The 25673-nt window shown below is 45.2% G+C and overlaps 1 protein-coding gene across 1 annotated transcript in view; it reads right to left on the reverse strand.

Annotated features, from left to right (window-relative positions):
* Positions 1-2477: 2477 nt before the first annotated feature.
* The window catches only part of Daglb (diacylglycerol lipase beta), a 28913-nt gene continuing 5717 nt past the window's right edge, over positions 2478-25673 (reverse strand). Inside the window, exons 3-15 of the mRNA XM_046453657.2 lie at positions 23349-23520; positions 22180-22438; positions 20191-20313; positions 19162-19289; positions 17127-17253; positions 16355-16438; positions 14581-14658; positions 10230-10310; positions 10016-10143; positions 6089-6157; positions 5930-6002; positions 3446-3696; positions 2478-3336 (exon numbers count right to left, since the gene is read on the reverse strand). Of these exons, the coding sequence (XP_046309613.1) occupies positions 3138-3336; positions 3446-3696; positions 5930-6002; positions 6089-6157; positions 10016-10143; positions 10230-10310; positions 14581-14658; positions 16355-16438; positions 17127-17253; positions 19162-19289; positions 20191-20313; positions 22180-22438; positions 23349-23520 (1772 nt within the window). The 3' untranslated portion in view covers positions 2478-3137. The remainder of the gene's footprint in view (positions 3337-3445; positions 3697-5929; positions 6003-6088; positions 6158-10015; positions 10144-10229; positions 10311-14580; positions 14659-16354; positions 16439-17126; positions 17254-19161; positions 19290-20190; positions 20314-22179; positions 22439-23348; positions 23521-25673) is intronic.

The following is a 25673-nucleotide window of genomic DNA, read 5'->3' on the forward strand; positions in this document are numbered from 1 at the left end:
AGGGACAAAGGGAGTCACCTGCAGGGGAAAAGTGGGCGAGTCCATAGCTGAACCATACAGTGTGTGTGTTGGGGGGGGCGGGGAGTGGGGGGGTCATGTTTGGGCCTGTTGAATTGTTGCAAGCTGTCCACGTGGAGATAGGCATGCTGGGACACGTGTGTGCATATGCGTGTGTCCTAGGCCAGAGCTCAGGGCCAATATCCCAGTGTTGAGAGCTTGGTAGGGTGGGGGGTGGACTACATCACCCCAACCCGTTATGTCTCAAACATACATAAAAAGTTGATGTTAGAATCAGTTTTCCTTGGGGCTGGGGATGTGGCTCAAGCAGTAGCGTGCTCGCCTGGCATGCGCGGGGCGCTGGGTTCAATCCTCAGCACCACATAAAAATAAAATAAAGATGTTGTGTCCACCAAAAACTAAAAAATAACTATTAAAAAAAAAAAGAATCAGTTTTCCTTGAAAAGTCTTATATTTTTGAGTTTTCTTTATTTTTTTAAACCAAAGGTAAGTAAGCAGTTTTTAAAGATAAAAGTTCTGAAAGTTTGTTACAAAGGACAGCAGTCTCTTATTCCCTTCATGCCCTCCAGAGGTAATACTCCAGGTTATTTTTGTAGTGCTGGGCACTGAACCTAGAGCCCTGTTTGCAAATGCTGTACCAACTGAAAATTTGATATTTACTACACACCTAAATTTATGCTTTTCCTGTTTGTTGAATCTTTCAGATATACTCCCATGGTGAAAGACTTGAGGCTTTCTCTCCTGACTGCAACCCTCCTCCTCAAACACTTCCCATTCTTGAAATACTGATTTTTTTTTAAGCATCTATGTGATTATTGCTATATAAACTAACTACTACTATTTTTCCCTTGTAGTAACTCTGCCTTTCTTTTTTCCCCTTTTCCTACATTTTTGTTTTTTTTTGGGATAATGTTTAATTTGGTTTTCTGTGTACTTATTTTTTTGGGGTAGGGTCCTGGGGATTGAACTCACTGAGCCACATTCCCAACCCTATTTTGTATTCAATTAGAGATGGGATCTTACTGAGTTGCTCAGCACTTTGCCGTTGCTGAGGCTGGCTTTGAACTCAAGATCCTCCTGCCTCAGCCTCCTGAGCCTCCGGGATTACAGGTGTGGGCCAACACACCCAGCTTCTGTGTACTCACTAAAAGTTCAACTGTCAGCATCCATCTGTTGTCTGAGTCTCAAGATTTTGCTAAGTCTCAAAATCATTTGATGACATCCACCTCTTACATGTTGATCTTTTATTTCTTTCATCCTGATGAATAACTTCTCCAAGAGATTCCTGAGAACATGGGAGAAGGGAAAGTGTGTATTTTTGAGCCTTTACATCTTTGAAAATAGCCATTCTACTGTGATACTCATGGCCTGTTCTAAAATTTTAGATTGATAATTTAGCTCATGCTTTCAGTTCAGATGTTCTTTAACTCTTCACTGTTTAGCTCTTTGGGTCAGTTTTGCAATGACAGCACTCTCTGGCCCCAGCTTCAGCTTGGGGTTGTTTGGAGCTTCAGCCTATGTATTCTTTGGCACTTCTGTTCTTGTTCCTCATTGGTAAGGGAGCATGTGGTGGCACTAGGGCAGCAAGTCAGTTCTCACCATCTGCCCCCACGAAGTGTAGAAACTTGTGTTTTGAGGCAAACCTGGCAGCAGTGGGGTACTCTTATGATATTTGTCCCCTTCTCCCTTCAGAAGGGGGATTGAACCCATGTAAACTTAAGAGACATGGCTGAGACAGCTAGGTGCCTACCTGAGCAAGGTCTCCAGAGGTCAGATTTGCCTGGCATGTTCTCCCCGATTGTCCAGGGAGTAGAGTGAGAAATGCTAAGGAAGGTCATTCCTTTTCCTCAACTGCTGATGCGCAGACCCCACCCTCTGCCCGAGAGCAAAGGGCCAGACCAGATTTTTCCTCCCCCTCGGACCCCTTGGACCGAGCTGTTTTCACATCTGCTCAGTTCCTAGGAACCTGGGTGGTGAGCCAGCTAGCTCATCTTTCCTACTTAGGAATCTTTTTTTTTTTTTGGGTACCAGGGACTGAACCCATGGGTGCTTAATCTCTGAACCACATCCCCAGCCTTTTTTATTTAGAGACAGGGTCCAAGTTGCTTAGGGTTTCACTTGCTGATGCTGGCTTTGAACTCGAAATCCTGCCTCAGCCTCCTGAGCCACGGGGATCACAGGTGGTCACGGCGCTCGGTTGGGAGCCATTCTTGAGCCAACCGTTCTTGTCTCTGGCTTTCCCCCATCCTTGTGGGTTTACGCTTTTCAGAGAAATTCCTCAACCATTTATTTATTGGTCTTGTGGGTGAAACGGGGTACTTGTGCATCTTTAATATTTAGCCAGAATGCCCAGAAAATGTAAGATTTCATTTTTGTTTACAGTAGGCAGAAAAAGCCAATACTTAAAACATAATTGCTGTAAAACAACTCAGTAAAGCGAACCTACCTGGAAATACTACTCATGGTGTGCAAGTACTTTATTTTTTAAACTTCTGAACCCACTGGCTGGCCTCAGAGCCAAAATAATACATGAGAATCAAACTATCAACTCTCACTGTTTAAACACCCAGGTGGTGTAAACACAGGCAGAGCCATAGGCTGAGGGAGCAGGAGTGGCCTTTGCTTACCTCCCGACCTGGCTCATCTTCATTTGAAGACGGAGCTCAGGGCTGCCCTTAGTACCCTGAGATATGGAAAAATAAACTATACACCTGTCATCCAAGTTCAGACCCACCTAAGTGGTGGCAGGACAAGACCCTGAGGGGGGAAGGCTACAGTCCATTTAGGGTCTTCAAATGCCGTTGGATTCCTGCCCTTTTGGGGCCGTTCTTAGGTGGCGTGGGTGGGGGAGCTGCTTCCACCTGGCTTCCCCACATTGCTGTCTTGGCAGCCCTGTAGTCTTGGCACGCTTCCCTGACTCCTGATCCTGCTGCCACTATGATCAAAAGTAGTTCCAAAGGACTGTTGAGTCATCTTGAAGCTCATTAAATTGAGTACCCATCAGATTCCTGTCAGTGGGCATCCAGTGTACCGGCATCATGGAAGTTATTTGCGCATTAAGTTGGTTTAAGAATTAATGTGTGAATCCATTGTTCTGGGGCCATTTCCAGGATACCTGATTACACCACATCTGTATTAGAGACCCCTTGTCCTGGACAGGAGAGACAGGCTGCTCTGTCAGCCACCATGCTGTCCAAGGCTCTCATCAGGATGTCTGGCATGTGGTCTGTCAGCATCTTTGGGCCTATGAGTATTTTGCTGAATTCTGCTTCATGTGACCACCTTGCTCTATACCGAGCAGCAGCCCAGCAGCCAAACCTTCAACAGAGAAGAAAATACTAGCTAGTGAGCGTTTCTTGAGTTTGGTCTCCAGCACACGCTTTCTTCCCCTGGTGGTGAGTGCAGACCTGCACACCCTCACACTCACCTCCCTGAGTTGCCCTCTTCCTCCAGGTGGATGATCCTGCCAGGAGGATACAGAGGCGGGTACTTGGGTGAAGAGTCAAGTGGGGAATCACTGGAGGAGCTGTATGCTGGGGACCAGTGTGTCAGCAGACTCTGCTCCCCAAGAAGAGGCTGTGTCAGGTCTCCCTGGTCACCCCCATCCAGTTCGGTTGGGAAGTTATCAGGGTTCCCTCCAAACAGTTCGTACCAGCAGCCTTGAAGCAAGATCTTGTACTGAGGGCGAGAACCAAGACAGAACATTGGTCCTCTGAGGATTTGCCACCCTTACCAGAGGGATCTCACAGGACTGTTAGGTGGCAGCAACCCTCAGGTTCAGGAAGTCCTCTCAGCCAAACCACCCAAACCAGTGTTGGGTGCCTCTTGCGTGATAAAGCCAACATACTTGTAGCAATATTTAAAAACTATATTATGCATATTTTGATGAGAAAAATCACTTTTTATTTTGGTGGTGCTGGAGATGGGACCCCTGGGCCTTATGCCTTAATTCTTTTCATGAAATTTTGCAAATTAGATACTAGTTTTTTTTCTTTCTCTCTTTCTCAGGGTTGTGGGGAGCTAAAGATTGAACCGAGGGCCTTGCATATGCTCTTCCACTGAGCTACACCCCAGCCTTTAGAAACTACCTTCTAGGAAATTTGGAGAGGATGGCTGATACAAGGATAATTTAGTTTTTTTCCTAATTAGCAACAAACCAAAAAAAAGTTGAAGAACTGAAGACACCTCTGCTGTGTGGGCTGTGATGAAAGGGGGGCCTCGGCTGTTCTTCAGGCACCTGAAGGCTATTTTTGCTAAAATCTCTGACTTCACTTGGGCCTACAAGTATCAAATGGGTGACTGGGATATGACCTTCATGTTGTGTCTTTCTCCTTTGCTACCTTAATCTTTGGGTCAGATTTTACTCAGCTTTGCATATAGACATATTGATCATCTGAGAAATGTTTTGTCTAGAACTATAAGGTTGATTTGACCTGAATTTGCCTAATGTCTGTGTCTGTCTGTCTCCCTACTCTAAGGCTAAAGACATATACCAGCTGCCATGATTGGAAAAACTGGACCATAAAAGGAACAAAAAGAGGTGGCACCTGAGTTCTGGAAGATCTTTACCTAATCTCAAAAAAGTCATGTGTTCCTCCCCTTTACTACCCAGTCTCTCGCCATCATTAATCCTATCTGTGTCTGTAACCCTGGCCCCCTTAAGTGGAGAAGCTGATTCATGAGCAAAGCTCCCTCTTTTTCATTCTTTGGCTACTGAATAAAGACTTATTTCTCCTGTCAAAAAAAGAAAAAAGTGGGCTGCGGTTGTGGCTCAGTGGTAGAGTGCTCGCCTAGCACGTGCGAGGCCCTGGGCTCGATCCTCAGCACCACATAAAAATATATTGTGTCCAACTACAACTAAAAAAATAAATGTTTAAAAAACAAAAGAAATGATCATCTGCAACTCCATTATCCAAATAAGATCACATTTTGGAATTTGGTATATATATATATATATTTATATATTTTTTTTTTTTTTGAGAGAGAGGAGAGTGAGGGAGGGAGGGAGGGAGGGAGAGAGAGAGAGAGAGAGAATTTATTTATTTATTTTTAGTTTTTCGGCGGACACAACATCTTTGTTTGTACGTGGTGCTGAGGATCGAACCCGGGCCGCATGCATGCCAGGCGAGCGCACTACCGCTTGAGCCACATCCCCAGCCCCTTGGTATATATTTTTCAAAATTTTTGTCAAAACCCAATCATACAGGTCTATAAATAGCTCCTTGTCTCCTCCCTCTGCTCATATAATGTTCTCTCCTCTAAAATTAGTTAATTTATTGCCGTACTAGGGACTGAATCCAGGGATACTCTACCATTGAGTTACATCCCCAGCCCTTTTTAGTAATTTTCAGACAGGGTCTGAATTGCCCAGGCTGGCCTCAAACTTGTGATCCTCCTGCCTCAGCCTTCTGAGATGCTGGGATTACAGGCATGTACCTGTTTTTTCAGTGCTGAGAATCAAACCCAGGGGTTGATGCATGCTAGGCAAGTGATCTACACTCCCAGCTTCTATCACTGTCTTTACAACTGCATAATATCTATAATGTGGACATAAAATCTGATTTAGCAGCCTTAAAATCTATTTTAAAAATCTTATTTTCTTAACCACAGACAATATTACCAAAAGCACCAGAATAGTCACAAAACAGGCCTAGGAAGTCTGGCAGAAGGCAAAACACTTAACTAGAACAGGAATATTCTGTTACAGTACTTCCTAACTGGCATTTTGTGTACTTGCTTTGGTCATTTGCTTTCTTAGGTATCAAAGTCCTAGACAAAAATCTGTTCAGAGGGCAGCAACAGAATTTAGAGCAACAGCTTAAAGTGCCCTCCCTGAGGCTGAGTCCAGAGAGCTCCTGAGCTCCATAAGGCCTCTCCCTGCAGACCCTCTTAACACTGGTGCCCAGATTACCTTAGGCTTATTAGAGTGAGCAATCACTCGCAAGATCCTTTTCTTCAGATCTTCCAAGTTGGTCACACTTAACCTGTTTAGCAAAAGATGAGATTGAGACTCAGTACTCAGTATTTTCAACTAACCCCAACCCACTGACCAACCATCCAGCACACTGACCTGGGAATCACATCCTTTCCCAGGACAAGTGACACAATGAAGTCCTTGGAGTACTCGTAAAGAGATTTGCTGAAAATTTTAAACAAGAGATGCCAAGTCAGTCTTCTGCAGTTTCAGAGAGAAAAAAGCAACACTGCCAGGTCAGTGGGAGGTTGGTATAGCTCTTCTCTGTCCTCCAGGGGGGAGAAGTGGCTTGAGCCAAAGCAGCTCTCGCCAGGTTCTATTAGAGCCACACGGACATTCAATGAAGACTCCACAGCAAAGCGTCAGACTGGATCCAGAGAGCAGACCAAGGTACACGTTGACCTTTGGCCCTGCCACCCCACCTAGCAGAAGCTACCTAAGAATGTAAGAGGCAAGAATGTAAGAGGAGAGGCAGAAAGCTATTCATTGTGGTGCTACTTGAAAAGCAGAGGCTGGTCACCACCCAAACATCTGTCCACAGAAAACTGGGTCCAGCCTATAACCGTCCACATGAGTTCTCTACTGCCGTGAGACAGGGTTCTGGGTACTGTTATGGTGCACTCAAAGATTATGCTGTTGGGGCTGGGGATGTGGCTCAAGCCGTAGCGCACTCGCCTGGCATGCGTGCGGCCCGGGTTCAATCCTCAGCACCACATACAAAGATGTTGTGTCTGCCGAAAAACTAAAAAAAAAAAAAAAAACTAAAAAATTCTCTTTCTTAAAAAAAAAAAAAAAAAAAAAGATTATGCTGTTGAAGTTAAAGGAATAAAAATGAGGCACAAGAGCAGGTATAATAGCTGCCTTTAAGAAGAGGGCCAGGGCTGGGGCTCAGTGGCAGAGCGCTTGCCTAGCACTTGTGAGACACTGGGTTTGACCCTCAGCACCATATAAAAAAGTAAATAAAAAAAAAAAAGTTGAAGAAGATATGCTTGATATATAATAATAATGAAAAGTAAAAAATCAGACATAGTTACTTCTGGAATGAAAGAAAGGACATTTTTGAGGGAACAGGATGGAAACTAAATTTCTCTGAAGGTATCTGCTCTGTAGGGTTGTCTCTGGAACCATGTTAACATTTTGTTAATGTAATAATTAACATAATTAGAACATAATCAAATAACACAAATAATCTCTAAAATCAAAAGCCAAATGAGATACATGAATCAGTTATTTCAAGTGACTTTAAACAACTGCAATTTGATCGTATATCCCTAGCAGGGGTAGATCCTATGAACAAACTAACTGCAAAGAACTCTGGAGCTACTTCTGATACTCACACTGTTGGAAACTACATTAGTGTTACTATTCTCAATCCCTGATCTCTGTGTTTATACACACACACAGGAGAAGGGTTTGAACAAAACCATTTCCTGCCTCTTTCTGCTGAAAGGAGCCGCAACTGACCCTGCATTAGTCCTGTTTCCCACAATAGGAACTGACACTCCTTGAAGTATGATTGATTCCAAATTTGAACAGAGAAAAAAAACATTAAGGCCATTTTAAGCCCAAAAGTTTAGGAGAGTTTGTTTTATCAGAAAGTTGAGAAAACTAGCCAACACCTGGGGTTGGTCAGAGGCTGGAGAAACCAATCTGAAGGGACTCCCCGTGGCTGTGGCCGTGGCCAGGACAGCTCATATGTTGACAGGCTAAGGAGTCAATGTGGCCAGGGACTGTTTCCCAGCAGTGCTAGGTGGAAAGATCCCAGCATTTATGTATCTCTCTTGAATTTCCTGTATGAACTACGTACCTCAAAGTAAGCAATATTTGCAGATAGGTTTTTAAATTTTCAACTAATTAACAGAGAAGGAATAACAGAAGCAGGCTATCACCATTTTACAACCTCCAATAAAAACCAAATCTCAGTAACAATCATTAGGGCTAATGTCATGGGAGGCAAGCAGACACAGCACAGCTGCTGAGGCAATGCAACAGGAAGCACATCCCCATGATGTCATACGGACAGGAAGTGCACCCTGAATCTGATCAAATCCTTCAGTACCATTTTCAAAGAACTACAAACAACCTAGGTGAGATAGATAATGTTCAATGGCACTATGGATATATATCCAGAAGGGGACAAGTTCTTCAGCACACATGACGTGGTTTCTTCAACAAATACAGAAGAGAGGGGAAAAATCTGTACGTTAAAAGACACAGGTACAGCCGGGCACAATGGAGCACGTCTATAATCCCAGTGGCTCGGGAGGCTGAGGCAGGTGGATTGCGAGTCAAAGCCAGCCTCAGCAAAAGTGAGGTGCTAAGCAACTCACTGAGACCTTGTCTCTAAATAAAATACAAAATAGGACTGGGGATGTGGCTCAGTTGTCAAGTGCCCTTGAGTTCAGTCCTTGAAACCCATCTCCCTCCAAAAAACGACAGTTGCAAGGCAAATGCACCATATACAATGTAAGAAACTTGTTTTGGATCCTAATACAGACAAACCAATTGTAAAACATTTAGGAGACAGCTGGGGAAATGTGATTCTATTACTAGATATTAAGACATTATTAAAAAGAATTAAAGCTGGGTGGCTGGGTGCAGTGGAGCATGTGCCTGCAATTCCAGTTACTCAAGAGACTGCAGCTGTAGGATCACAAGTCTGAGACCAGCCTGGTCAACTTGGTGAGACCCCATCTCAAAAAATAAAAAGGGCTGGGGATGTAGCTCAGTAGTAGAGTGCCCCTGGTTCAATCCCCAGTTCACCCCCCAAAACAAAACAAAATTACCAAGCCCTTTATCTTTTCTTCTTTTCTTTTTTTTTTTTTTTAGAGTTTTATAGTTACATGGAAATCAGTTTCAGTTTGTGATCCCCCTTTTCTCAGCCCCTAACCCCTTTATCTTTTACTTATATTAGGGTTATTTACAGATAAAATGATATGCTCTCTCAGATTTGTTTCCAAGTTAACTCAGCTGTGGGGGATGTGGGAAGTAGGGTGAAGGTACATAAAAAGATGAGCCATATGTTGATAGATTATTGTACTGAAGCTAATTAAATAGAAGCTCACACAATGAACTCTCTCTACATGAATTTTTGGGATGAGGTTTCAGGCCCACCTTAAACTCCTAGGCTCAAGTAACCCCCCACTTGCCTCAGCCTCGTGGTAGCTGGGACAACAGGCACATACCACTGCACCAGCTATGCTCCCTACTCTGAGTTTTTAATTTTATTTAAAAAATTGTAGGGGCTGGAGTGTAGCTCAGTGGTAGAGCACTTGCCTACTACATCTAGGCCCTGGGTTCCATCCCTAGCACTGGGAGGGGGGGAAAATAAAGGATCTTTTATCTCTTCACTTTTCTATATTTTCCCAATTTTCTATAATTAGGCACAAGGCCCTTTTTTATTTTCTTATTTTTTATTCTTAATTTGTCTTTTTTTTTTTAACTGTGGTACAATTAAAAAAAATAATCAGGGTGAAAGGTTACAGAGGACAGTCCAATCAGAATAATGAATCAGCAAAGAAAAATACTTTGCAAATTCATAAGAATGTCATTATTTATCCAGATCCATAGAATGTACATGTCCAAGAGACTCCCTAACACAAACTATGGATACTAGGTGACAGAGATGTGACAATGTAGGTTTATCAGAGGTGACAGGTGACAGCTGGGGGTGCTGACAATGGGGGAGGCTTGCAAGTGTGGGGGAGACAGGGACTTTCTGTACCTTTGCTCAATTCAGCTGTGAACCCAAATCTGCTCTAAAAAATAGTCTATTATAAAATGAATCTTGGATTTACATCATTTCAGCTCAGGAGGCTAAAGCGGGAGGATCAAGTTCAAAGTTAGCCTCAGCAATTTAGTGAGGCCCTAAGCAACGTAGTAAGACCCTGTCTCAAAAAAGGGCTGGGGATGTGACTCAGTGGTTAAGCACCTCTGGGTTCAATCCCTGGTTCCCCAAAAAAGATAAGTGGACCAGACAGCTTGTGGGCAGCCCCTGTTAAGCACTGGACAGCATGGCATTACCTTAACAGCCCTCGGGGCGGGGAGAAGGCATAGGCCCGGACTTGGGGGTAGGAGCTCCGGAGCATGATGGCCAACAGGGCAGCTGCTCCTGCGCCCAGGCTGTGCCCCACCACAACCAGCCGGTATTCCTGGAGGACGAAGAGCAGAGTGAGTAACTGCGAACAACAACACAAGGCTAATGACAGGGGAAGGAAAGAACGAAACAGGATCTCACGGGAGCGACGCTGAATGCTTGGCTCAGAATCCCATCATTGATGAGTCGTCGGTAAATGTATCTGGCAGCCTGAGCAATGCCCTGAAACAGACAAGCAGGTCAGCACGGCTCACACACAGGACCCCACAGTGTGCACTCACTGCTGACTCCCTAATGACCTCCCCAACGGGACCCGACCCAGTGGTCAGGGGCCCTACTGTTCTCTGCTGCCTTCCTGGCACCTGGGCCAGACCCTGGCATGAAACAGGTGCTCACTACATACATAGTCTATTATAAAATGAATTAAAAAAATAATCAGGACGCCCCAGGTGTGGGAGGCCAACCTTACACGTGACTGAGTCACACTCCCCGGCTGGGTGCTGAGGTGCTCAGGCACAGAAATGTGGCAGAGCTTTCCCCACCCTTCTTGGGTCTGAGGGTCGGTGTCTTGTGCCTGGGTGTGTCTTGCTACAGCCCCATGAGTGAAGCTACGCTCACCTGTTCCTTTGTAATACAACCCCTTGCCCTGTGATTTTTTTTTAAATTTTTTATTGTTGGCTGTTCAAAACATTACATAGTTCTTGATATATCATATTTCACAATTTGATTCAAGTGGGTTATGAGCTCCCATTTTTACCCCATATACAGATTGCAGAATCACATCAGTTACACATCCATTGATTTACATATTGCCATACTAATGTCTGTTGTATTCTGCTGCCTTTCCTATCCTCTACTATCCCCCCCCTTTTTTTTTTTAAAGAGAGAGAGAGAGAGAATTTTTTTAATATTTATTTTTTAGTTTTCGGCGGACACAACATCTTTGTTTGTATGTGGTGTTGAGGATCGAACCCGGGCTGCACGCATGCCAGGCGAGTGCACTACTGCTTGAGCCACATCCCCAGCCCCGACCCCTTGCCCTGTTTAGGATAGAATCTTCCATGGAAGGGCCTTGTGTGTGTGTCCCCTTCTCTTATTGTACCTTTGGGTATGGCCTACCCAGATGTCAGTCAACCTGCTGACAGTGGACATCATGAAGATAGACTCAGCCCCCTGAAACCTGACCCCTTGCCTCATTTGAATAGCTTCTCCTCAGCGAGTGCTCTTGCTCTCTCTCTCTTTCTGCGGACCTTTAAGATCAGAGGAGAAAGAAAAAGATATTTGTGTCTCTTGTGTGGTTATTTTGCGCAGCCCAGTTAGCCCAGTCCAACTGGAGTGACCCCTGAGCCTTCTAGTCACGAGAACAGAAACCAGCACCCAGGAGCACCCTCCCACGCCTGCACATATACTTCTGCAGCTTCCACTGTGGCTGCCTGGTGCTTTGCTGTGCGGACCTGCTGCAGTTTACTTCAGCCAAGTTCCTGTGGTCGGTCAGATTTTGATCATAAATGACTGACCACTTCTGAACAATGTTAAAGCTTACAATACAGTTATTTTTTAGTTTTATTTTTGGTACTGGGGATTGAACCCAGGGATGCTTAACCACTGAGCCACATCCCCAGTCCTTTTTATTTTTTATTTTGAGATAGGGTCTTGCTAAGCTGCTGAGGCAGGGTGAGACCCTCCAGTCTCAGCCTTCTGAGTCACTGGGATTACAGGTGTGTCATGTCTAGCTACAATACAGTCCTTAACCAATGACACTGAGTATTCCCTGGCTCTACAAAGGCCAAAAAAAAAAAAAAAGTTCGTCAAAAGTGAGTTCTAGGAAGTTCAGGTTTGGGCTTAACTTCAAAGAATAAATTTTAAAACTTTCTAACAAATACAGCTATTTAGCTATTTTACATCAGAGGCTCCTTGAATTATGCAGTCCCAACAGAGGAGACAACCCTGCTGGCCAGTCCACTTGTGGACAGTTTCTCTGCCAGGCCCCAGACAAGAGGGCCTTGCCCTGTCCTTGTGTGGCTCACAGTCTATGAGGAGGAGGGAAGGGGATCTGTTATAAGATGGGAGACTGATTGTGATCATCTCTACAACAGCTGCAAATACGATTGCGTAATGTGCTAATTCTGCAAGCAGAACACCACACAGGATAGATCAATCGGAAGCTCTGACACTCTGTGCCCTTTCAGACAGGGTTTCCTGACCCCAACTCCAGACTGCCCTCTAGGCACTGTTTATCAGGTTCCTACCCTTGGCCAGTTCTGCACACAGAGCCAAAGAGACCGTGGCCCACGGTGGCTGCGGGTGAGCATCCCTGGCACGTGGTAACAAGGGAATGCTGAGATGGCTCCCAGAGGCACGGGGCTGGGCTCTGACCACTGAGGACAGCGGCAGGGCCAAGAGCAGAGAGTAGGCCTGGGGCAGCGGCGCCCCAGCCGGAATACAAACTATACTGGAGATGGCAACTGGTGTGAGGCAGAGGCCTCTGCTCGTGGTCACAGAAAGCCTTTCTCTGAAAAGAGCCCATGAGTTCTGAAGGCCTCCTGGGCTCCCTGAGGTGTTCAAAGTTCTTTACACACACAATAACAGTTAAACTGCAGTCTTTTGTGAATTGATGCACAAAAGGACAGCTAAAGGTTAAAGAAAAAATTCCCACTGGGAGTGTCGCTCCGGGGCAGAGTGCTTGCCCAGCCCGCTTGAGGCCCAGGTTCGGTGCACAGCCCACACTCACACATATACTCGTCGATTTTAAAGTGATGACTACAGAAGTAGCACCTGTTCATACCAAGGATATAAAAGCAAGTCAAGTCCTTGCCTTCCTCTGACCTTTGGAAGTAAGTCATCCCAACTTTCCCTAAATGTTAACAAACTGCTCTGCAAACGTCATGAGTCATCAGGGAAATGCCAACCAAAACTACAGTGAGATGCCGCTTCACACCCCCCAGGACAGCTATCATCAAAGCCTGCAAATAATAAGTGCTGACGAGGACGCAGAGAAAATGTAAAATGCCGCAGCCACTGTGGATCTCACTTGTGCTTCCTCACCTTCAAACACAGGATCACCACACAACCCAGCAACTGCGCTCCGAGGTACCAACCCCAAGATTGAAATGAAAGGAGGAATTTGAACAGATGTTTGCATACCCATGTTCACAGCCATACTAGTCACAACAGCCAAAGGTGGACACACCTCAAGTGTCCACGGGCGGGTGAGTGGGTAGACGAAGCGAGCACAGCTGTACGATGCACAATTGTGAAGATTTAAAAAGAATGAAATTTCGATACATTCCACAATGTGGACGGACCCTGAACACTGTACTAAGTGAAAGAAGTCAATTGCAAAAGGGCAAACCTGGACGAATCCACCTACGTGAGGTTCCTAGAACACACAAATCCAAGGAGACTACATAGGACAGAGGTTACCAGGGGCTGCAGAGGGGGCTGTTAGTGTTGAATGCACACAGAGTTTATGGTGGGGATGATAAAAAATTCTGGGTAGAGGGCTGGGGCTGTAGCTCAGTAGTAGAGCACTTGCGTAGCATGCGTGAGGCACTGGGTTCGATCCTCAGCACCACATAGAAATAAACAAGTAAAATAAAGGCATGCTGTCCATCTACAACTACAAAAAAAATATTAAAAAAAAAAAAATCCTGGGTAGAGATAATGGTGATGGGTACACAGCATTATGCAAACACTTAATGCCACTGAACTGTACATTTACCAATGGTTAAAATTAGTCAGGTGTGGTGGTTCATGCCCCTAACCCCAGCAGCTTGGGAGGCTGAGGCAGGAGGATCACAAGCTGAAAGCCAGCCTCAGCAACTCAGCAAAACCCTTTATAAAAAAATAACAAGGGCTGGGGATGTGGTTCAGTGGCAAATTGCCTCTGGGTTCAATCCCCAGTACCCAAAATATAAAACAAATGGTTAACATAACAAATATTATGTATATTATTATGTATATTTCACTATCACTAAAGAAATGAAAAAGAATAGAACACTGTAAACATGGTTTAAAAACCTAAGGCTGTGCTCCGCGCGTGGGGGCTTCTTTGTCCCATCAGGTGGTGCTCCTGTGCCCTACCCCACGGCACAGTGAGAAACGGAGGCCCTGGCTCCTGACACATCCACAGAGAACTTGTGAGATGGTGTGCGGCACTGCCAAGGCGTCCCTGCCTCTGTGGCAGGAGCTCTTTCTCTGCTGCTCTGTATTGCACAAGAGCTTTGTCACCGTGACAGTGGACTTTAATTAAGAGGGAAGGAAAGCCACAGCGTTTCTGGCTCACACGCCCAGTCTGACACTCCAATAACTATGTGGCTTCAGTAAGTTACTCTGCCTCTTTGACCCAGTTTCTAAAACACATATACACACGCCGCCTGTAGGTCTGGTGCGGGGACCGCAACAGTAAGAACTAGCACTTGCTGTACGCGGCAGCTGGCATGTGGTGACTGTCACTCCATTAGCGCTGACAGAACCTGCGACCCCACTGTACCTTGTGTGCCACACAGTCCTGCACCTCGGCCTCCAGGTGGAGGCTCTCGCTCTCTGCAGACAGATCGGTGAGGATGTCCTATAAAAAAGGCACAGACAGGAGAAGTGTCAGGCTGTGGCGTGCACTCATGTCCTCTGAGGGATAGTGGGTGGCAGGCTCCTGGTCAGATTGCTTAGAAGGGACCCTGGGATGCTTGACCTCAGCAGAAATGCCCATGAGTCAGGCAGGCCCTGAGGCCTTGAGGACAGCAGCTTGGAACAAGCATGTACCTGAAGGGACTGTGGGTATATCCAAGTCATCCTATACCCAACAGACTGTACAGAGTCCACAGACCCTCAGAGCACAGAGCCTGTACCAGGTTTGTTTTTTTTTTATCTTATTTTTTTGGTACCAGAAATTGAACTCAGGGGCACTCAGCCACTGAGCCACTGAGCCACATCCCCAGCCCTATTTTATATTTTATTTAGAGACAGGGTCTCACTGAGATGCTTAGTAACTCCATGTTGCTGAGGCTGGCTTTGAATTTGCGATCCTCCTGCCTCAGCCTCCTGAGCTGCTGGGATTATAGGCAGGTGCCACCATGCCCAGCTGTATCAGGGTTTTGAACAAAGCACTGCTCCTGTCTTGAGGCCCACAGTCAAGAGCTAAACTCTGGCTGCTTGCTGGGATGAGGCTCCACACCTACACTGTACAAAGCCCCTCAGGTGATTTGCATGGGCTTCATACTAAAAGCAGCAGGAAGCATGGGCAGTTTTTGAAAAGGATGGGAAAGGACACACTGGGAAGATGAGAGCCGAGACAGGGATGGAGATGGGACCTTTCCACTGTAAGAAGAGGCCTGGACAGAATGAGGGCCATGGTGCTGGGAACGGAAGACATGGCCAGAGGTCTGGGCTAGAACTTCACACAGAATGGACTGGGCAGTGACCAGAGAAAGCAAGGACAACTCCACTGTTTCTTCAGGAGCAACTGGGGTTGCTGGCAGAATGGACATAAACAGGAAGTCCTGAGGAAGTTCAGGCCTGGGAGGGGGGAGGGTCCTGGGAGACCCAGATGGCCTCGAAGGTGCAAGTATGGGGTGCTGGGAACCAGGTGCGGGCACCCCAGAGTTGGTCCACAGCAGAAGAGGGCTGAGGGCACAAGCTGTGGAGTCTCAGTACATTTTATGGGTCAGCAGATAAGTATGAGGAAGTGAGAGAGAGGAGCAGTCAAGAAGGAACTGGAAAGCACGCGGAGAGGGAAGAAACGCTGCTCTGGGATGGGGAACACGGGAGGGGCCGCTGGGCAGGGGGAGACCAAGGGGGCCTACAGCTGCCTGGGGACTGGCAAGAGGACTGGGCCAGTGAGGAACCGGAAGAGGAACTTGGGAAGCATCATGTGACTTTCAACAGCAAGATTCAACTAGTCCTCTCTGGCTATGGGCACAGATTTGAGGGGACGGTCCCTTGGGTTTGGGGCCTTGGCCACATATCCAGGCAAGTTTCAGATGGGGAACTAAACAGGTGCTCCTCTCAGAGCCCCCCTAGATGGGGACGAACCTGCTGCGTTCAACAATCCCAACAAACCTGCTGCTCCCAACAATCCCACAGTGTTTTGAAAAGGGAGCATTTCACAATTCTGGATTTGCTTCCGCATTTTCTGTCGGGGCGTTTCCCTGTGGTTTTGCTGTTGCCTAACAATGTTTCCTTCATTTTGAGCACGGGTGCCTAGCTGATCTGTACTCCCTGCTCCCAGCACAGTCCCCCCCGTCTAATTTGTCAGGGTCCAGTGTTACCTGGAGAGACATGGTCCCTCTCACAGCGACCACGACAGCCTCCTTCCTGTGATCCAGAGCCACCAAGAAGGGCAGCTCATACACCTGAAGGATGAGAAACAGTGTGAGGCCTACATAATGGAAACATGCAGCTAACAATACAAAGTTAGAACATGTCTGCATCCCTTGCAATTGCCACAAGAAACCTGGAGGAAACACATCCACCTCGTCCTCACCAGCCAGGGCTCCACTTGACACTACACACCAAAGGCCTTCATTAAACACTCAACTGTCATGACCAGCGGTTTTCTTTCTTAGCCTCTCTCACCCCTGCCAGTAGGTCAAATCTACTGTGCAGCTCCCTGGTGGGTTCAAGGCTCACTTCACCTCCCTCATCTGGGTCCCGGCACCACTGATTGTTCATTCGATGGATAAATTCAGTCTTGTGCTGAGCAGCTACAGGCCAGCCCTGGAGGCCAGGACCACAGGTGCTAGCCACCAGATTCTCAGGCTGCACTATCCTGTCACCTACTGGAGTCAGGTGAGACAGCATGGTATCTCTGATGAACCCTGGTTGTTCTACCTTGTGTTAAACCTGGGTTTTAAACCTGGATCCATGGACCTGTGTGGGATTCGGGGGTGGGGGGGTGTCTGTGAACTCCTGAAATAGTACACAAGATTTGGGGTGAGTGTGTGTCTCTGAATTATATAAAGGATAATTCCTAATTCCGATTGGAATCTCAAAGGACTCTAGGATGCAAAATTAGTTAAGAGCCCCTGTTTGATACTGCACCTTGTCATGAAAGCTTATGTGAATGAAGTCTCTGTATTGTAGCCTCGTCGTTTGCAGGATGGAGCTGAAATGGCAGTTGAGCTGATCACCTCCAACCAAGTCATATTCTGTTGTTCTGCTTCTGCAACTAAAAAGAGGGCAAAGAGGTTACTGTGCCAACCTGAACCCTTACCAGGAGTCTGATACGGTCATATTTTCCCAGGGAAAAAGAACTAAAGCTGACAATTTCCAGGACATCCTGGCTAACAGAGAATGGCATGCACGCACTCATTCACCCACTAATTTTGCAGTACTGGGGACTAACCCAGGGGCACTCCACCACTGAGCCACACCCCCAGTTCTTTTTATTTTTTTATTTTGAGACAGAGTCTTGCTAAGTTGCCGAGACTGGCTTTGAACTGGGATTCTCCTTCCTTAGTCCCCTTAATCACTGGGATTACAGCTATGTGCCAGCCACCCTGCTCAGCTAAATTCACAATTTAACAGACACATCGGGCTGAACTGCATGAAATTGCTATTTTCCCCCAACTCTGTCCACTGAAAAGCCCAGAAGCAATGACACCCAGGAGGGATAGACACACTTAGATCTTGGTTTCTAAATACAACTGCCCACACTGAGAGCAAGGGGAGCCCCGCAGAAACCATTCCAGAGAAAAAGAAGATGAGTATCTTACGTCAGAAATTTAGGAAGTGCTCACAAAGTGATGGGGACATATCAAAAGGACACAGGAGAGTCTACAGGACCTAGGTGTCTGGGACACTTTGAGCACCAAATAAACAATATATGTATTAGAAAATGATTAGCAATGAATCTTAATCCACAGAATAAAGTCAAAATCTATATGTAAATATTAATAATACGTAATAAAGAAGGAAAAATTCTTCTTTATAGCAGAATGACAACTAATGCAGAAGAAATGGTGAAAAAAATCATAATTTTGTAATTATTCTAGAAATTACTGATGCACACAAAAATCAATGAATGCCAAAGATACTAGGTGGAAGTTTGGAGAGGAACTAAATATTTAAATGGTCTCAACTGTCTCATTAAAGGAGACTTCTTGTTTCAAATGGAAGGAAAGCACCACTGTCTGTGGCAGAAACTGCCATCAGCACCTGAGCCAAGCGATCAGTGACAACTGCGCCAGGAGAAGGGCAACTGGCCTCATGCGCTCCTGACAGGATGCATCAGGAAGGACACAAAGCACAGCATCCCTGCCCAAAGTCCAAAACCCGATCTACCGCAAGGAAACCATCAGACAAACACAAACAGAGGACCCTTCTACAAACTGTCAAAATTTGGAAGACAAGAGAATGACGGAGGAGCGGTTCCGAGCTGAGGGAGACTATGCAGAAGAGCCGGAGCTGCAGATGGTGCGCAGTGGTACAGCACTCGCCTTCCACGCACGAGGGCTGGGTTCTGTACCCAGCATGCAAACAAAAAAGGGAGCTGTGACAACCACAGTGAAAAGTACCATCCCCAGTGGAGGAAAAATCATGAAGAGGGATATTACCGATTGCAAGTTAGTTAATAATCAGAGATAAACTTCTTCAATTTTATTAGAGGTCTGTAAAAGAATGTCCTGAGAAAATTCAGGCTGAAGTAAAAAAGCATGGAGTAATAAGTAAATCTTGAACGGTTCAGGGAAAAAGAAATATGCCCGTGGAGAGAGGCTGACAGAGTACACATGGGATGAGTCGGAACTGGTGGCTCCAGATAAAGGACTGAGGGATGTCTTTGGTCACCTTTGTTGCTTTTTTTTTTTCCTTCAATACCAGAGATCAAACCCACCAGGGATGCTCTGCCACAAAAATATATCCCCAGCCCTCCCCTGTTTACTTTGAGACAAGGTCTATGTTAAGTTGCCTAGGCTGGCCTTGAACTCAATCCTACCACAGCCTCCTGAGTGGCTGAGATTCTAAGGTGTGTGCCACCATGCTCAACTTGAAAACTTCTGATTTCAAAATAAAACTTTATTTTTTTTTTTTAAAAGGACAAATGTGGACATGGAAGCCTCACCCCAAACCAACCTACCAGTCACCTCCAATCTTGCACAGTCCTGTAAATGGGTTTCTATAAATGTAGAGAGGCCACCCATAGGCAGCTGCTGCAAACTGCATATAATGATGGCAATTTTCTAATTCTACATCCAAATCAGCTTCCTGTAAGAGAAGGGAAAAAAAAAAAAGCTTTCATTTAGAGGAACTCATTACAGGGAGGATGAACACACTAAGATCTTAAAACTGAGAACTCTAATTCCTGATTCTTCCCGCTCTTTCCTCACTGACCAGAACTCTCAGAGAACGTCTGCAGGGAAAATCAATCCTTAAATACAGATTAGATGGACCCAAAAACGCAGGGAGTACGGAGGGAGCTAACATCAAAAAGACCGAGGATTCTTCTGACTCCTGCCTAGAGACATTAGCAAGGTTCTCACTGCAAGAGGTACTGCCAAGAAATGGGTGTTTCAGCAAGGAGCAGGGAAACACAAGTAGTCTGTTTGCAGTTTTCACTTTTGAAAGCATAAAAAACTATGGCAGATGGGGCTAGGGCTCAGCAGTAGCGCACTTGCCTGGCATGTGTGAGGCACTGGGTTTGATTCTCAGCACCACATATAAATAAATAAAGGTCTATCAAAACTAAAAAAAAAAAAAAAAAATTAAAAAAAAAAAAATTAAAAAAATCCATGGCAGAAAACCACCATAAAGCAAATATGAACTATTTCTGCCCCTCAGAGAAGAAAGCAAGCACACCCCAGGAGGTAGGAACCAGGCTCAAGTCCCACCCTAGAAGGAATTTTTCTGGTACTCAGAATCCAACAGTGAGTTTCCTAAAACAGAGGGCCTTGAAAACATGATGGATGGTAAATTGGCTGAGAATGGGCTCCCACCTCCTGGACTCCAGATGAGGAGCTGCCTCACAGACAGGTGATAAAGTACAAGCAGAAGCCACAAACTGGATTCAACTGCTATTGAAATTGCTTGTGGCTAATTGTGTATCTTTGAAGATCAACACAGAGGTGTGAATGTCAAAACTGTCAATCCAACAGAAATTCAGGGTTACCTGGGAGTCCCCTGGGGAGTGGCTGATCACCTCATTAGGCTCCTGGCTGTTGCTCACATTGTCCTGTTGCTGATGGAGAAGGGCGAGACCCGCCGCGATGTCGCTGGGCACCAGATCTGTGTCCTGGGAAAGAAATCAAAATGGCCTGTCATTAAAACCCAGCAGGAACTACCCAGTAACTCCTTAAAATTCATTTTACACCGTTCACAGGCACATGTGGACACACATAGATATAATGACATGTACAAGTCACTGAAGAAGCAATTTCCTTGTAGGACTCTCTATATATGTGAGTTTAATATTTTTTCATATCTTGTTCTCAGACAAACCTACGATTAATCGTTTTAAAACTTCCACTTCAAGTGACTTAACTATTTCTAGTCTATTTTAAATCTTTTATAAAGTCGAGGAGTAAATGGGTAAATCCTCCACCATTTTAGTAATGCACAATTTGAACCCAAGTTTATACCATCATTTCAAGTTGGTGTGAAAGTTTTTTTAAAAAGTATTTTTTTAGTTGTAAATGGACACAATATCTTTATTTTATGTATTTATTTTAATGTGGTGCTGAGGATCAATCCCAGTGCCTCATGCATGCGAGGCAAGTGCTCTACCACTGAGCCACAACCCCAGCCCAGCTGTGAAAGTTTTGTTAAAACACAGTCTACAGCAGAGATTTACGAGGCTGAATGTATGCTTACTGGGTGCAGCATACAGTAAAAGAAACCCCAAACAAGAAAAGCAACAGAGCTGTCCTCTGGAGTCTGACCTTACCCCTTACCCTTTTTCTTCAGGACAGATATGGAGGAGCAGAAGTCCTCTACCAACAGCAGGCACTTCTAGCACACAAGAAAGGACCATGTACTGGTCACTGGGCCTCTGGGTCATCAGTTCTGCCTATGATGAAGAATAAGAAATCCTGAGAATATCCAGCTTCTCTTCTTCCTCCTTCTAAATATCTTTAGATATTGGTTGAAGCACTCCTTCAAGATTCAGGGGAACACCCTTCTCTAATCCCCTTGAGGCTGCTGTGGCCTGGTGTCAGGCTCTGGGGCCAGCCCTGAATAGTACAAAGTCGGGTACCACTGAGAAGCGAGAGAGAGAGACAGGAAGGTATGGAGGATGTCGACACTTTTCCTCCTTACTTGGTCTCAATACAGAAAATAACAGCAGTTTATCAGAGAACATTACATGAAAAGACAAATCACACACCAAATACGAAAGAAAAACAAATATTTTCAAATCAGTAGAAGGCTCTAGAATGACATTCTTTTGTACCGCAACACTTCAAGCTTTCTTTCAAAAGTAAAGTAGTCTATCATTTCTATCATGGTATGAAGTGGTAAGAAATCACAGGTATTACCCTGGATGCATGACTCTGCCTATGCAGGTAGGTATCCACTGAGTCAGCTGGACAGAGGATGTATAAGAAGACAACTAGAAAATCATTCTCGAAATGTACAGCTTCCTTATTTAGTTCCTTAAAAATGAATTCAAGATCTTGACAGTATAAACTGGGCACAGTGAAACACACCTGTAATCACAGCTATTCAGGAAGCCGAGGCAGAAGGATCAAAAGTTCGAGGATAGACTTGGCAACTTAGTGAGACCCTGCCTCAAACATAAAATAAAGAGGGCTGGGGATATGGCTCAGTGGTAGAGCACTTTCCTAGTGTGTGTGAGGCCCTGGGTTCCATCTGCAGTATTGGGAAAAAACCCTCAACAATGCAATGAACAGGTGTCAATGACAGGACGCACCTGACCAGCGAGATAGGGTCTGAGAAAGCCTGGCCCCTGCAGTTAATGGCTCCCCAGAGCATTCATCCCAGGCACAGTGTCTGCCCCCAGCCCCATGCCCAAAGGTTCCAGGTTCTCAAATGCCACTTTGGAAGACTAGGGGGCTCAGCTCAAGATGCAGTGCGCTCATCTTCACAGAGAAGCATTTACTGAAACAGAAGAAAGAGACCAAACCATATCCCTTCAGCTTACTGAAAAGTAGGTTGAGAAAAGCTCTGCCGTACTCGAAAAAGCAACTCGAGTATGGTCGTCTTTCCCAATGCAACAGCACAAGAACTTGATTCTGGTTTCCCACACGCTTGTAGCTGCTGTCTTGAGGCCATTAAGTAACTGGCTTGAATCATTACTATCCAGGTGACTGGGACCAGCCGAGGAATATGGGGCCATTTTCCCCCCCAGTGGGTCAAAGACAATGATAATGGTGACCACCGTGGCGGCGATGATGATCCAACTGCAAAACAGAGAGTGGAAAAGGCTCAGTAACGGTGGGCCCCACCTCCAGATGGCTCAGCCCCTGCATCTCTACAGAGGTGCTCCTTCCTGAAGAGGATGTGGATTTTCCAGATCCTGACTGAGGCGAGCAACTCAGTTCTTCAAGAAAGTTCCTCATTGCTAACCCAGGCCCCATAAAGATTAGAGTAGTAAAAATAAAGAAACAAAGGAAACAGAACTATTTGGTGGGCAGAGCTGCAGTATGAACACAGAAGCAGCTGGAACTAGCTCTTCACAGCACTACCTTTATCAAAAGAATTTCCATATAGTGCGCTACCCCATAGTTCCTTTGTTCATGTGTTTACATATTTCTAGGTTGCCCCAGCGTGCTCGGGCGCCCCACAGAGTTCATGGACTGTGCTGCTGGGAAGATGCATATCAGTGAGGAAACTCTGCTGCCCCCTGGTGGTATGGCTGAGGAAAGGCAGCAACAGCAGGAACCCATTACTCAGAACAGGAGGAGATGGAATTAGATCATCTGTCAATTTTTAGCTTAGAATATTTGAAACCATATTATAAACATTACTACAGTATTATTCCCTGATGCCATTCCTGTCACTCTATTTTTTCTCATCCTACTTTTAGTTTTGGTCATCTATAGTCTTCCTTTTTAGAAGAGAGGGAATGCAGAAAAATGAGAACCTGTAAGAAATAAAACATCAACAAATATATAAGGGAAAACGAATTATTTCTCATGTACAAACCAGTGTCTCTTAAGTTTCCATGAGTCACTCAATCTGATTCTAATTCTGCTAGGAAGCCACTGGACACTGGGCTACCTGTCCTGTTTCTCAGAAAGACTTGTTCACCTGCCTCCCAAAAGCATCTGTGATGAGGAAAAAACTAAAAGAGAAGACAGAAGGCCTCACCTGACAACGACGGTTGCTACGATGCCATTCACAACAGTCCTGTCACACTGGACGCCCTCTGTTACCCAGGCGGCCCCCAGAGAAGCCCAGACCATCTCCGGCAAAAAGAGCGCTAAGCGGATGTACAGCAGCTTAGACATCGACTTCCGTGGTCCAGGGTTACAAATGGTTCCTGAAATATAGAAAATAACCAACGGCTCACTTACCTCTTCAGAGAAGAGCTTCCCTTCCACATAAGTACAGCTAAGGGGGCACACATCTGTGCACACCCACACCCGTCTTGGTAAGCATTGCCTTCACCGGAGAGCAGCTGACAAGGTGAAGCCTGACTCACAACAAAAAGCCTGATTCATTTCTCAGCTTCAATGGGGGTTAAAGCTCTAACTGGGGTGAACACATAATCACTGCCCAAATGGAGAGAATTCTGAGAGCAAAAGGGGACACTGTTAATAATCAGGCTGGGGCAACAGGCACGCCATAGGGCTGTCCCAGACCAGCAGGATACAGTCCTTCAGGTTCTTTTTATGTTTTGCTTTAATTTGGTCCAGGGGATTGATCCCAGAGGTGCTTTACCACTGAGCTACCTCCCCAGCACTTTTTATTTTTTGAGACAGGGTCTTGCTAAGTTACTTAGGGCCTCACTAAGTTGCTGAGGCTGACCTCAAACTTGAAATTCTCAAGGATTACAGGTGTGCTTCCCTGGTGCATTGCCCAGGTTCTGATAGAAAAACAAACTCCACACTCACAGAAAATTGTGCTGTCCAAAGCACCATTCTAAACCCTGTATGTCTGTTATTCTTTAATCTTCATGAACTGTGATTCAGTCATTATACCATTTTACAAATGAGGAAACTGAGACTCAGATGGAGTAAGAAGTACTTTCTGAAATATAATCTGGGTATGTAAGACGGGGGACGGGGGTTCTTTGACTTGTGGTCCTCACTTTGGGGAAGTGATCTACTCTTTTTTGTTAGTGCTAAAGATGGAAGCCAAGGTCTTTCCCATGCTGAGCAGGAGCTCTACCACTAAACTATACCCCTGTTCCCGGAAGTAAAAAGTCTGATGTGTGGGACCCCTTGAGGAGGGCTGATATTGAGACATGACATTTTTATTGTATTTGTAAAACAAATCCAAGTATCAGTAGAGGTCTTCAGTAGAGGTTCCCGAAATAGAGAAAATAACCAACGGCTCACTTCCCTCCTCAGAGAAGAGCTTCCCTTCCACTTAAGTACAGCTAAGGGGGCACACATCTGTGCACACATGCTAGGCAAGTGCTCTACCACTTTGTGTTTAAATTCTTGATGTAAAACATCAACTCCTTTTGGGAAAAAGTGGGGATACACTTATCTAAGTAACATAAAAATACCAAATGATTAAAACAAAAACAATATTGAAAAAAATCTTAGATCTAAGATCTAAAGAATGACATGGTAAAGAAATAGTCTTTAAATTTCAAAAATTATCCTCTGTTAGAATTAGAGTCTCGCTTAAAAATATTAGGCAATCTCTGGACTCATTTGTGGCACAAAGACAAATTTTATAAAATAATTGTTTCTAATAGTTCTCTCTCTCTGAGGGACAGATAAAGGAGCAGATCTGTAAAAACAGTTCCACATAACTGACCCTCCTAGAGAAACAGAAAACAGTACCCTGACACTGCCTCCAGGGGAGCTGGGACCCTCAACAAGAACATGTCTTAACACCTTACATCCCAACGCTATCTGAAACACCAACAGTGACAACAGCTACAAATGCTGCATTAAAGAAATACACACATAGACGAGGAAGCAAAATGGAGTGCTTCAGATCAAGGTTCCAGAAAAGACATGAGACACTGAAGGTCCCTTTCCATAGTTACACCTGCCTGAGAGGAAAGTGAATGTGCAAATAAAGATAGAGTCTTCCCAGTCTCACTCTCTTTTTTTAAAAATATTTTTCTCAGTTGTAATGGACCTTTCTTTTATTTATTTATATGTGGTGCTGAGAACTGAACCCAGTGCCTCACTACATGCTAGGCAAGTGCTCTACCACTGAGCCACAGCCCAGCCCTAACCAAAGCCTCTTATAGTAGATATGAAGTTAAACTAGTACATCCACACCTTGCAATACTGCTCAGCAATAAAAAGATAAACCAACAAGGCGTGGTGGCACACACCTGCAATCTCAGCCACCCAAGAGGCTGAGGCAAGAGGATCCCAAGTTCAAGGCCAGCCTCAGTAACTTAGTGAGACCTGTCTCAAAATAAAGAATTAAAAAAGGGCCGGGAACATAGCTCAGTGGTAGGGTCCCTGTATTCAACTGCCAGTGCCACTGAAGGAAAAAAAA

This window comes from Marmota monax, unplaced genomic scaffold (assembly GCF_021218885.2).
Source record: "Marmota monax isolate L192 unplaced genomic scaffold, Marmota_monax_Labrador192_F-V1.1 WCK01_AAM20220418_F8-fsc00148, whole genome shotgun sequence".
NCBI lineage: Eukaryota > Metazoa > Chordata > Mammalia > Rodentia > Sciuridae > Marmota > Marmota monax.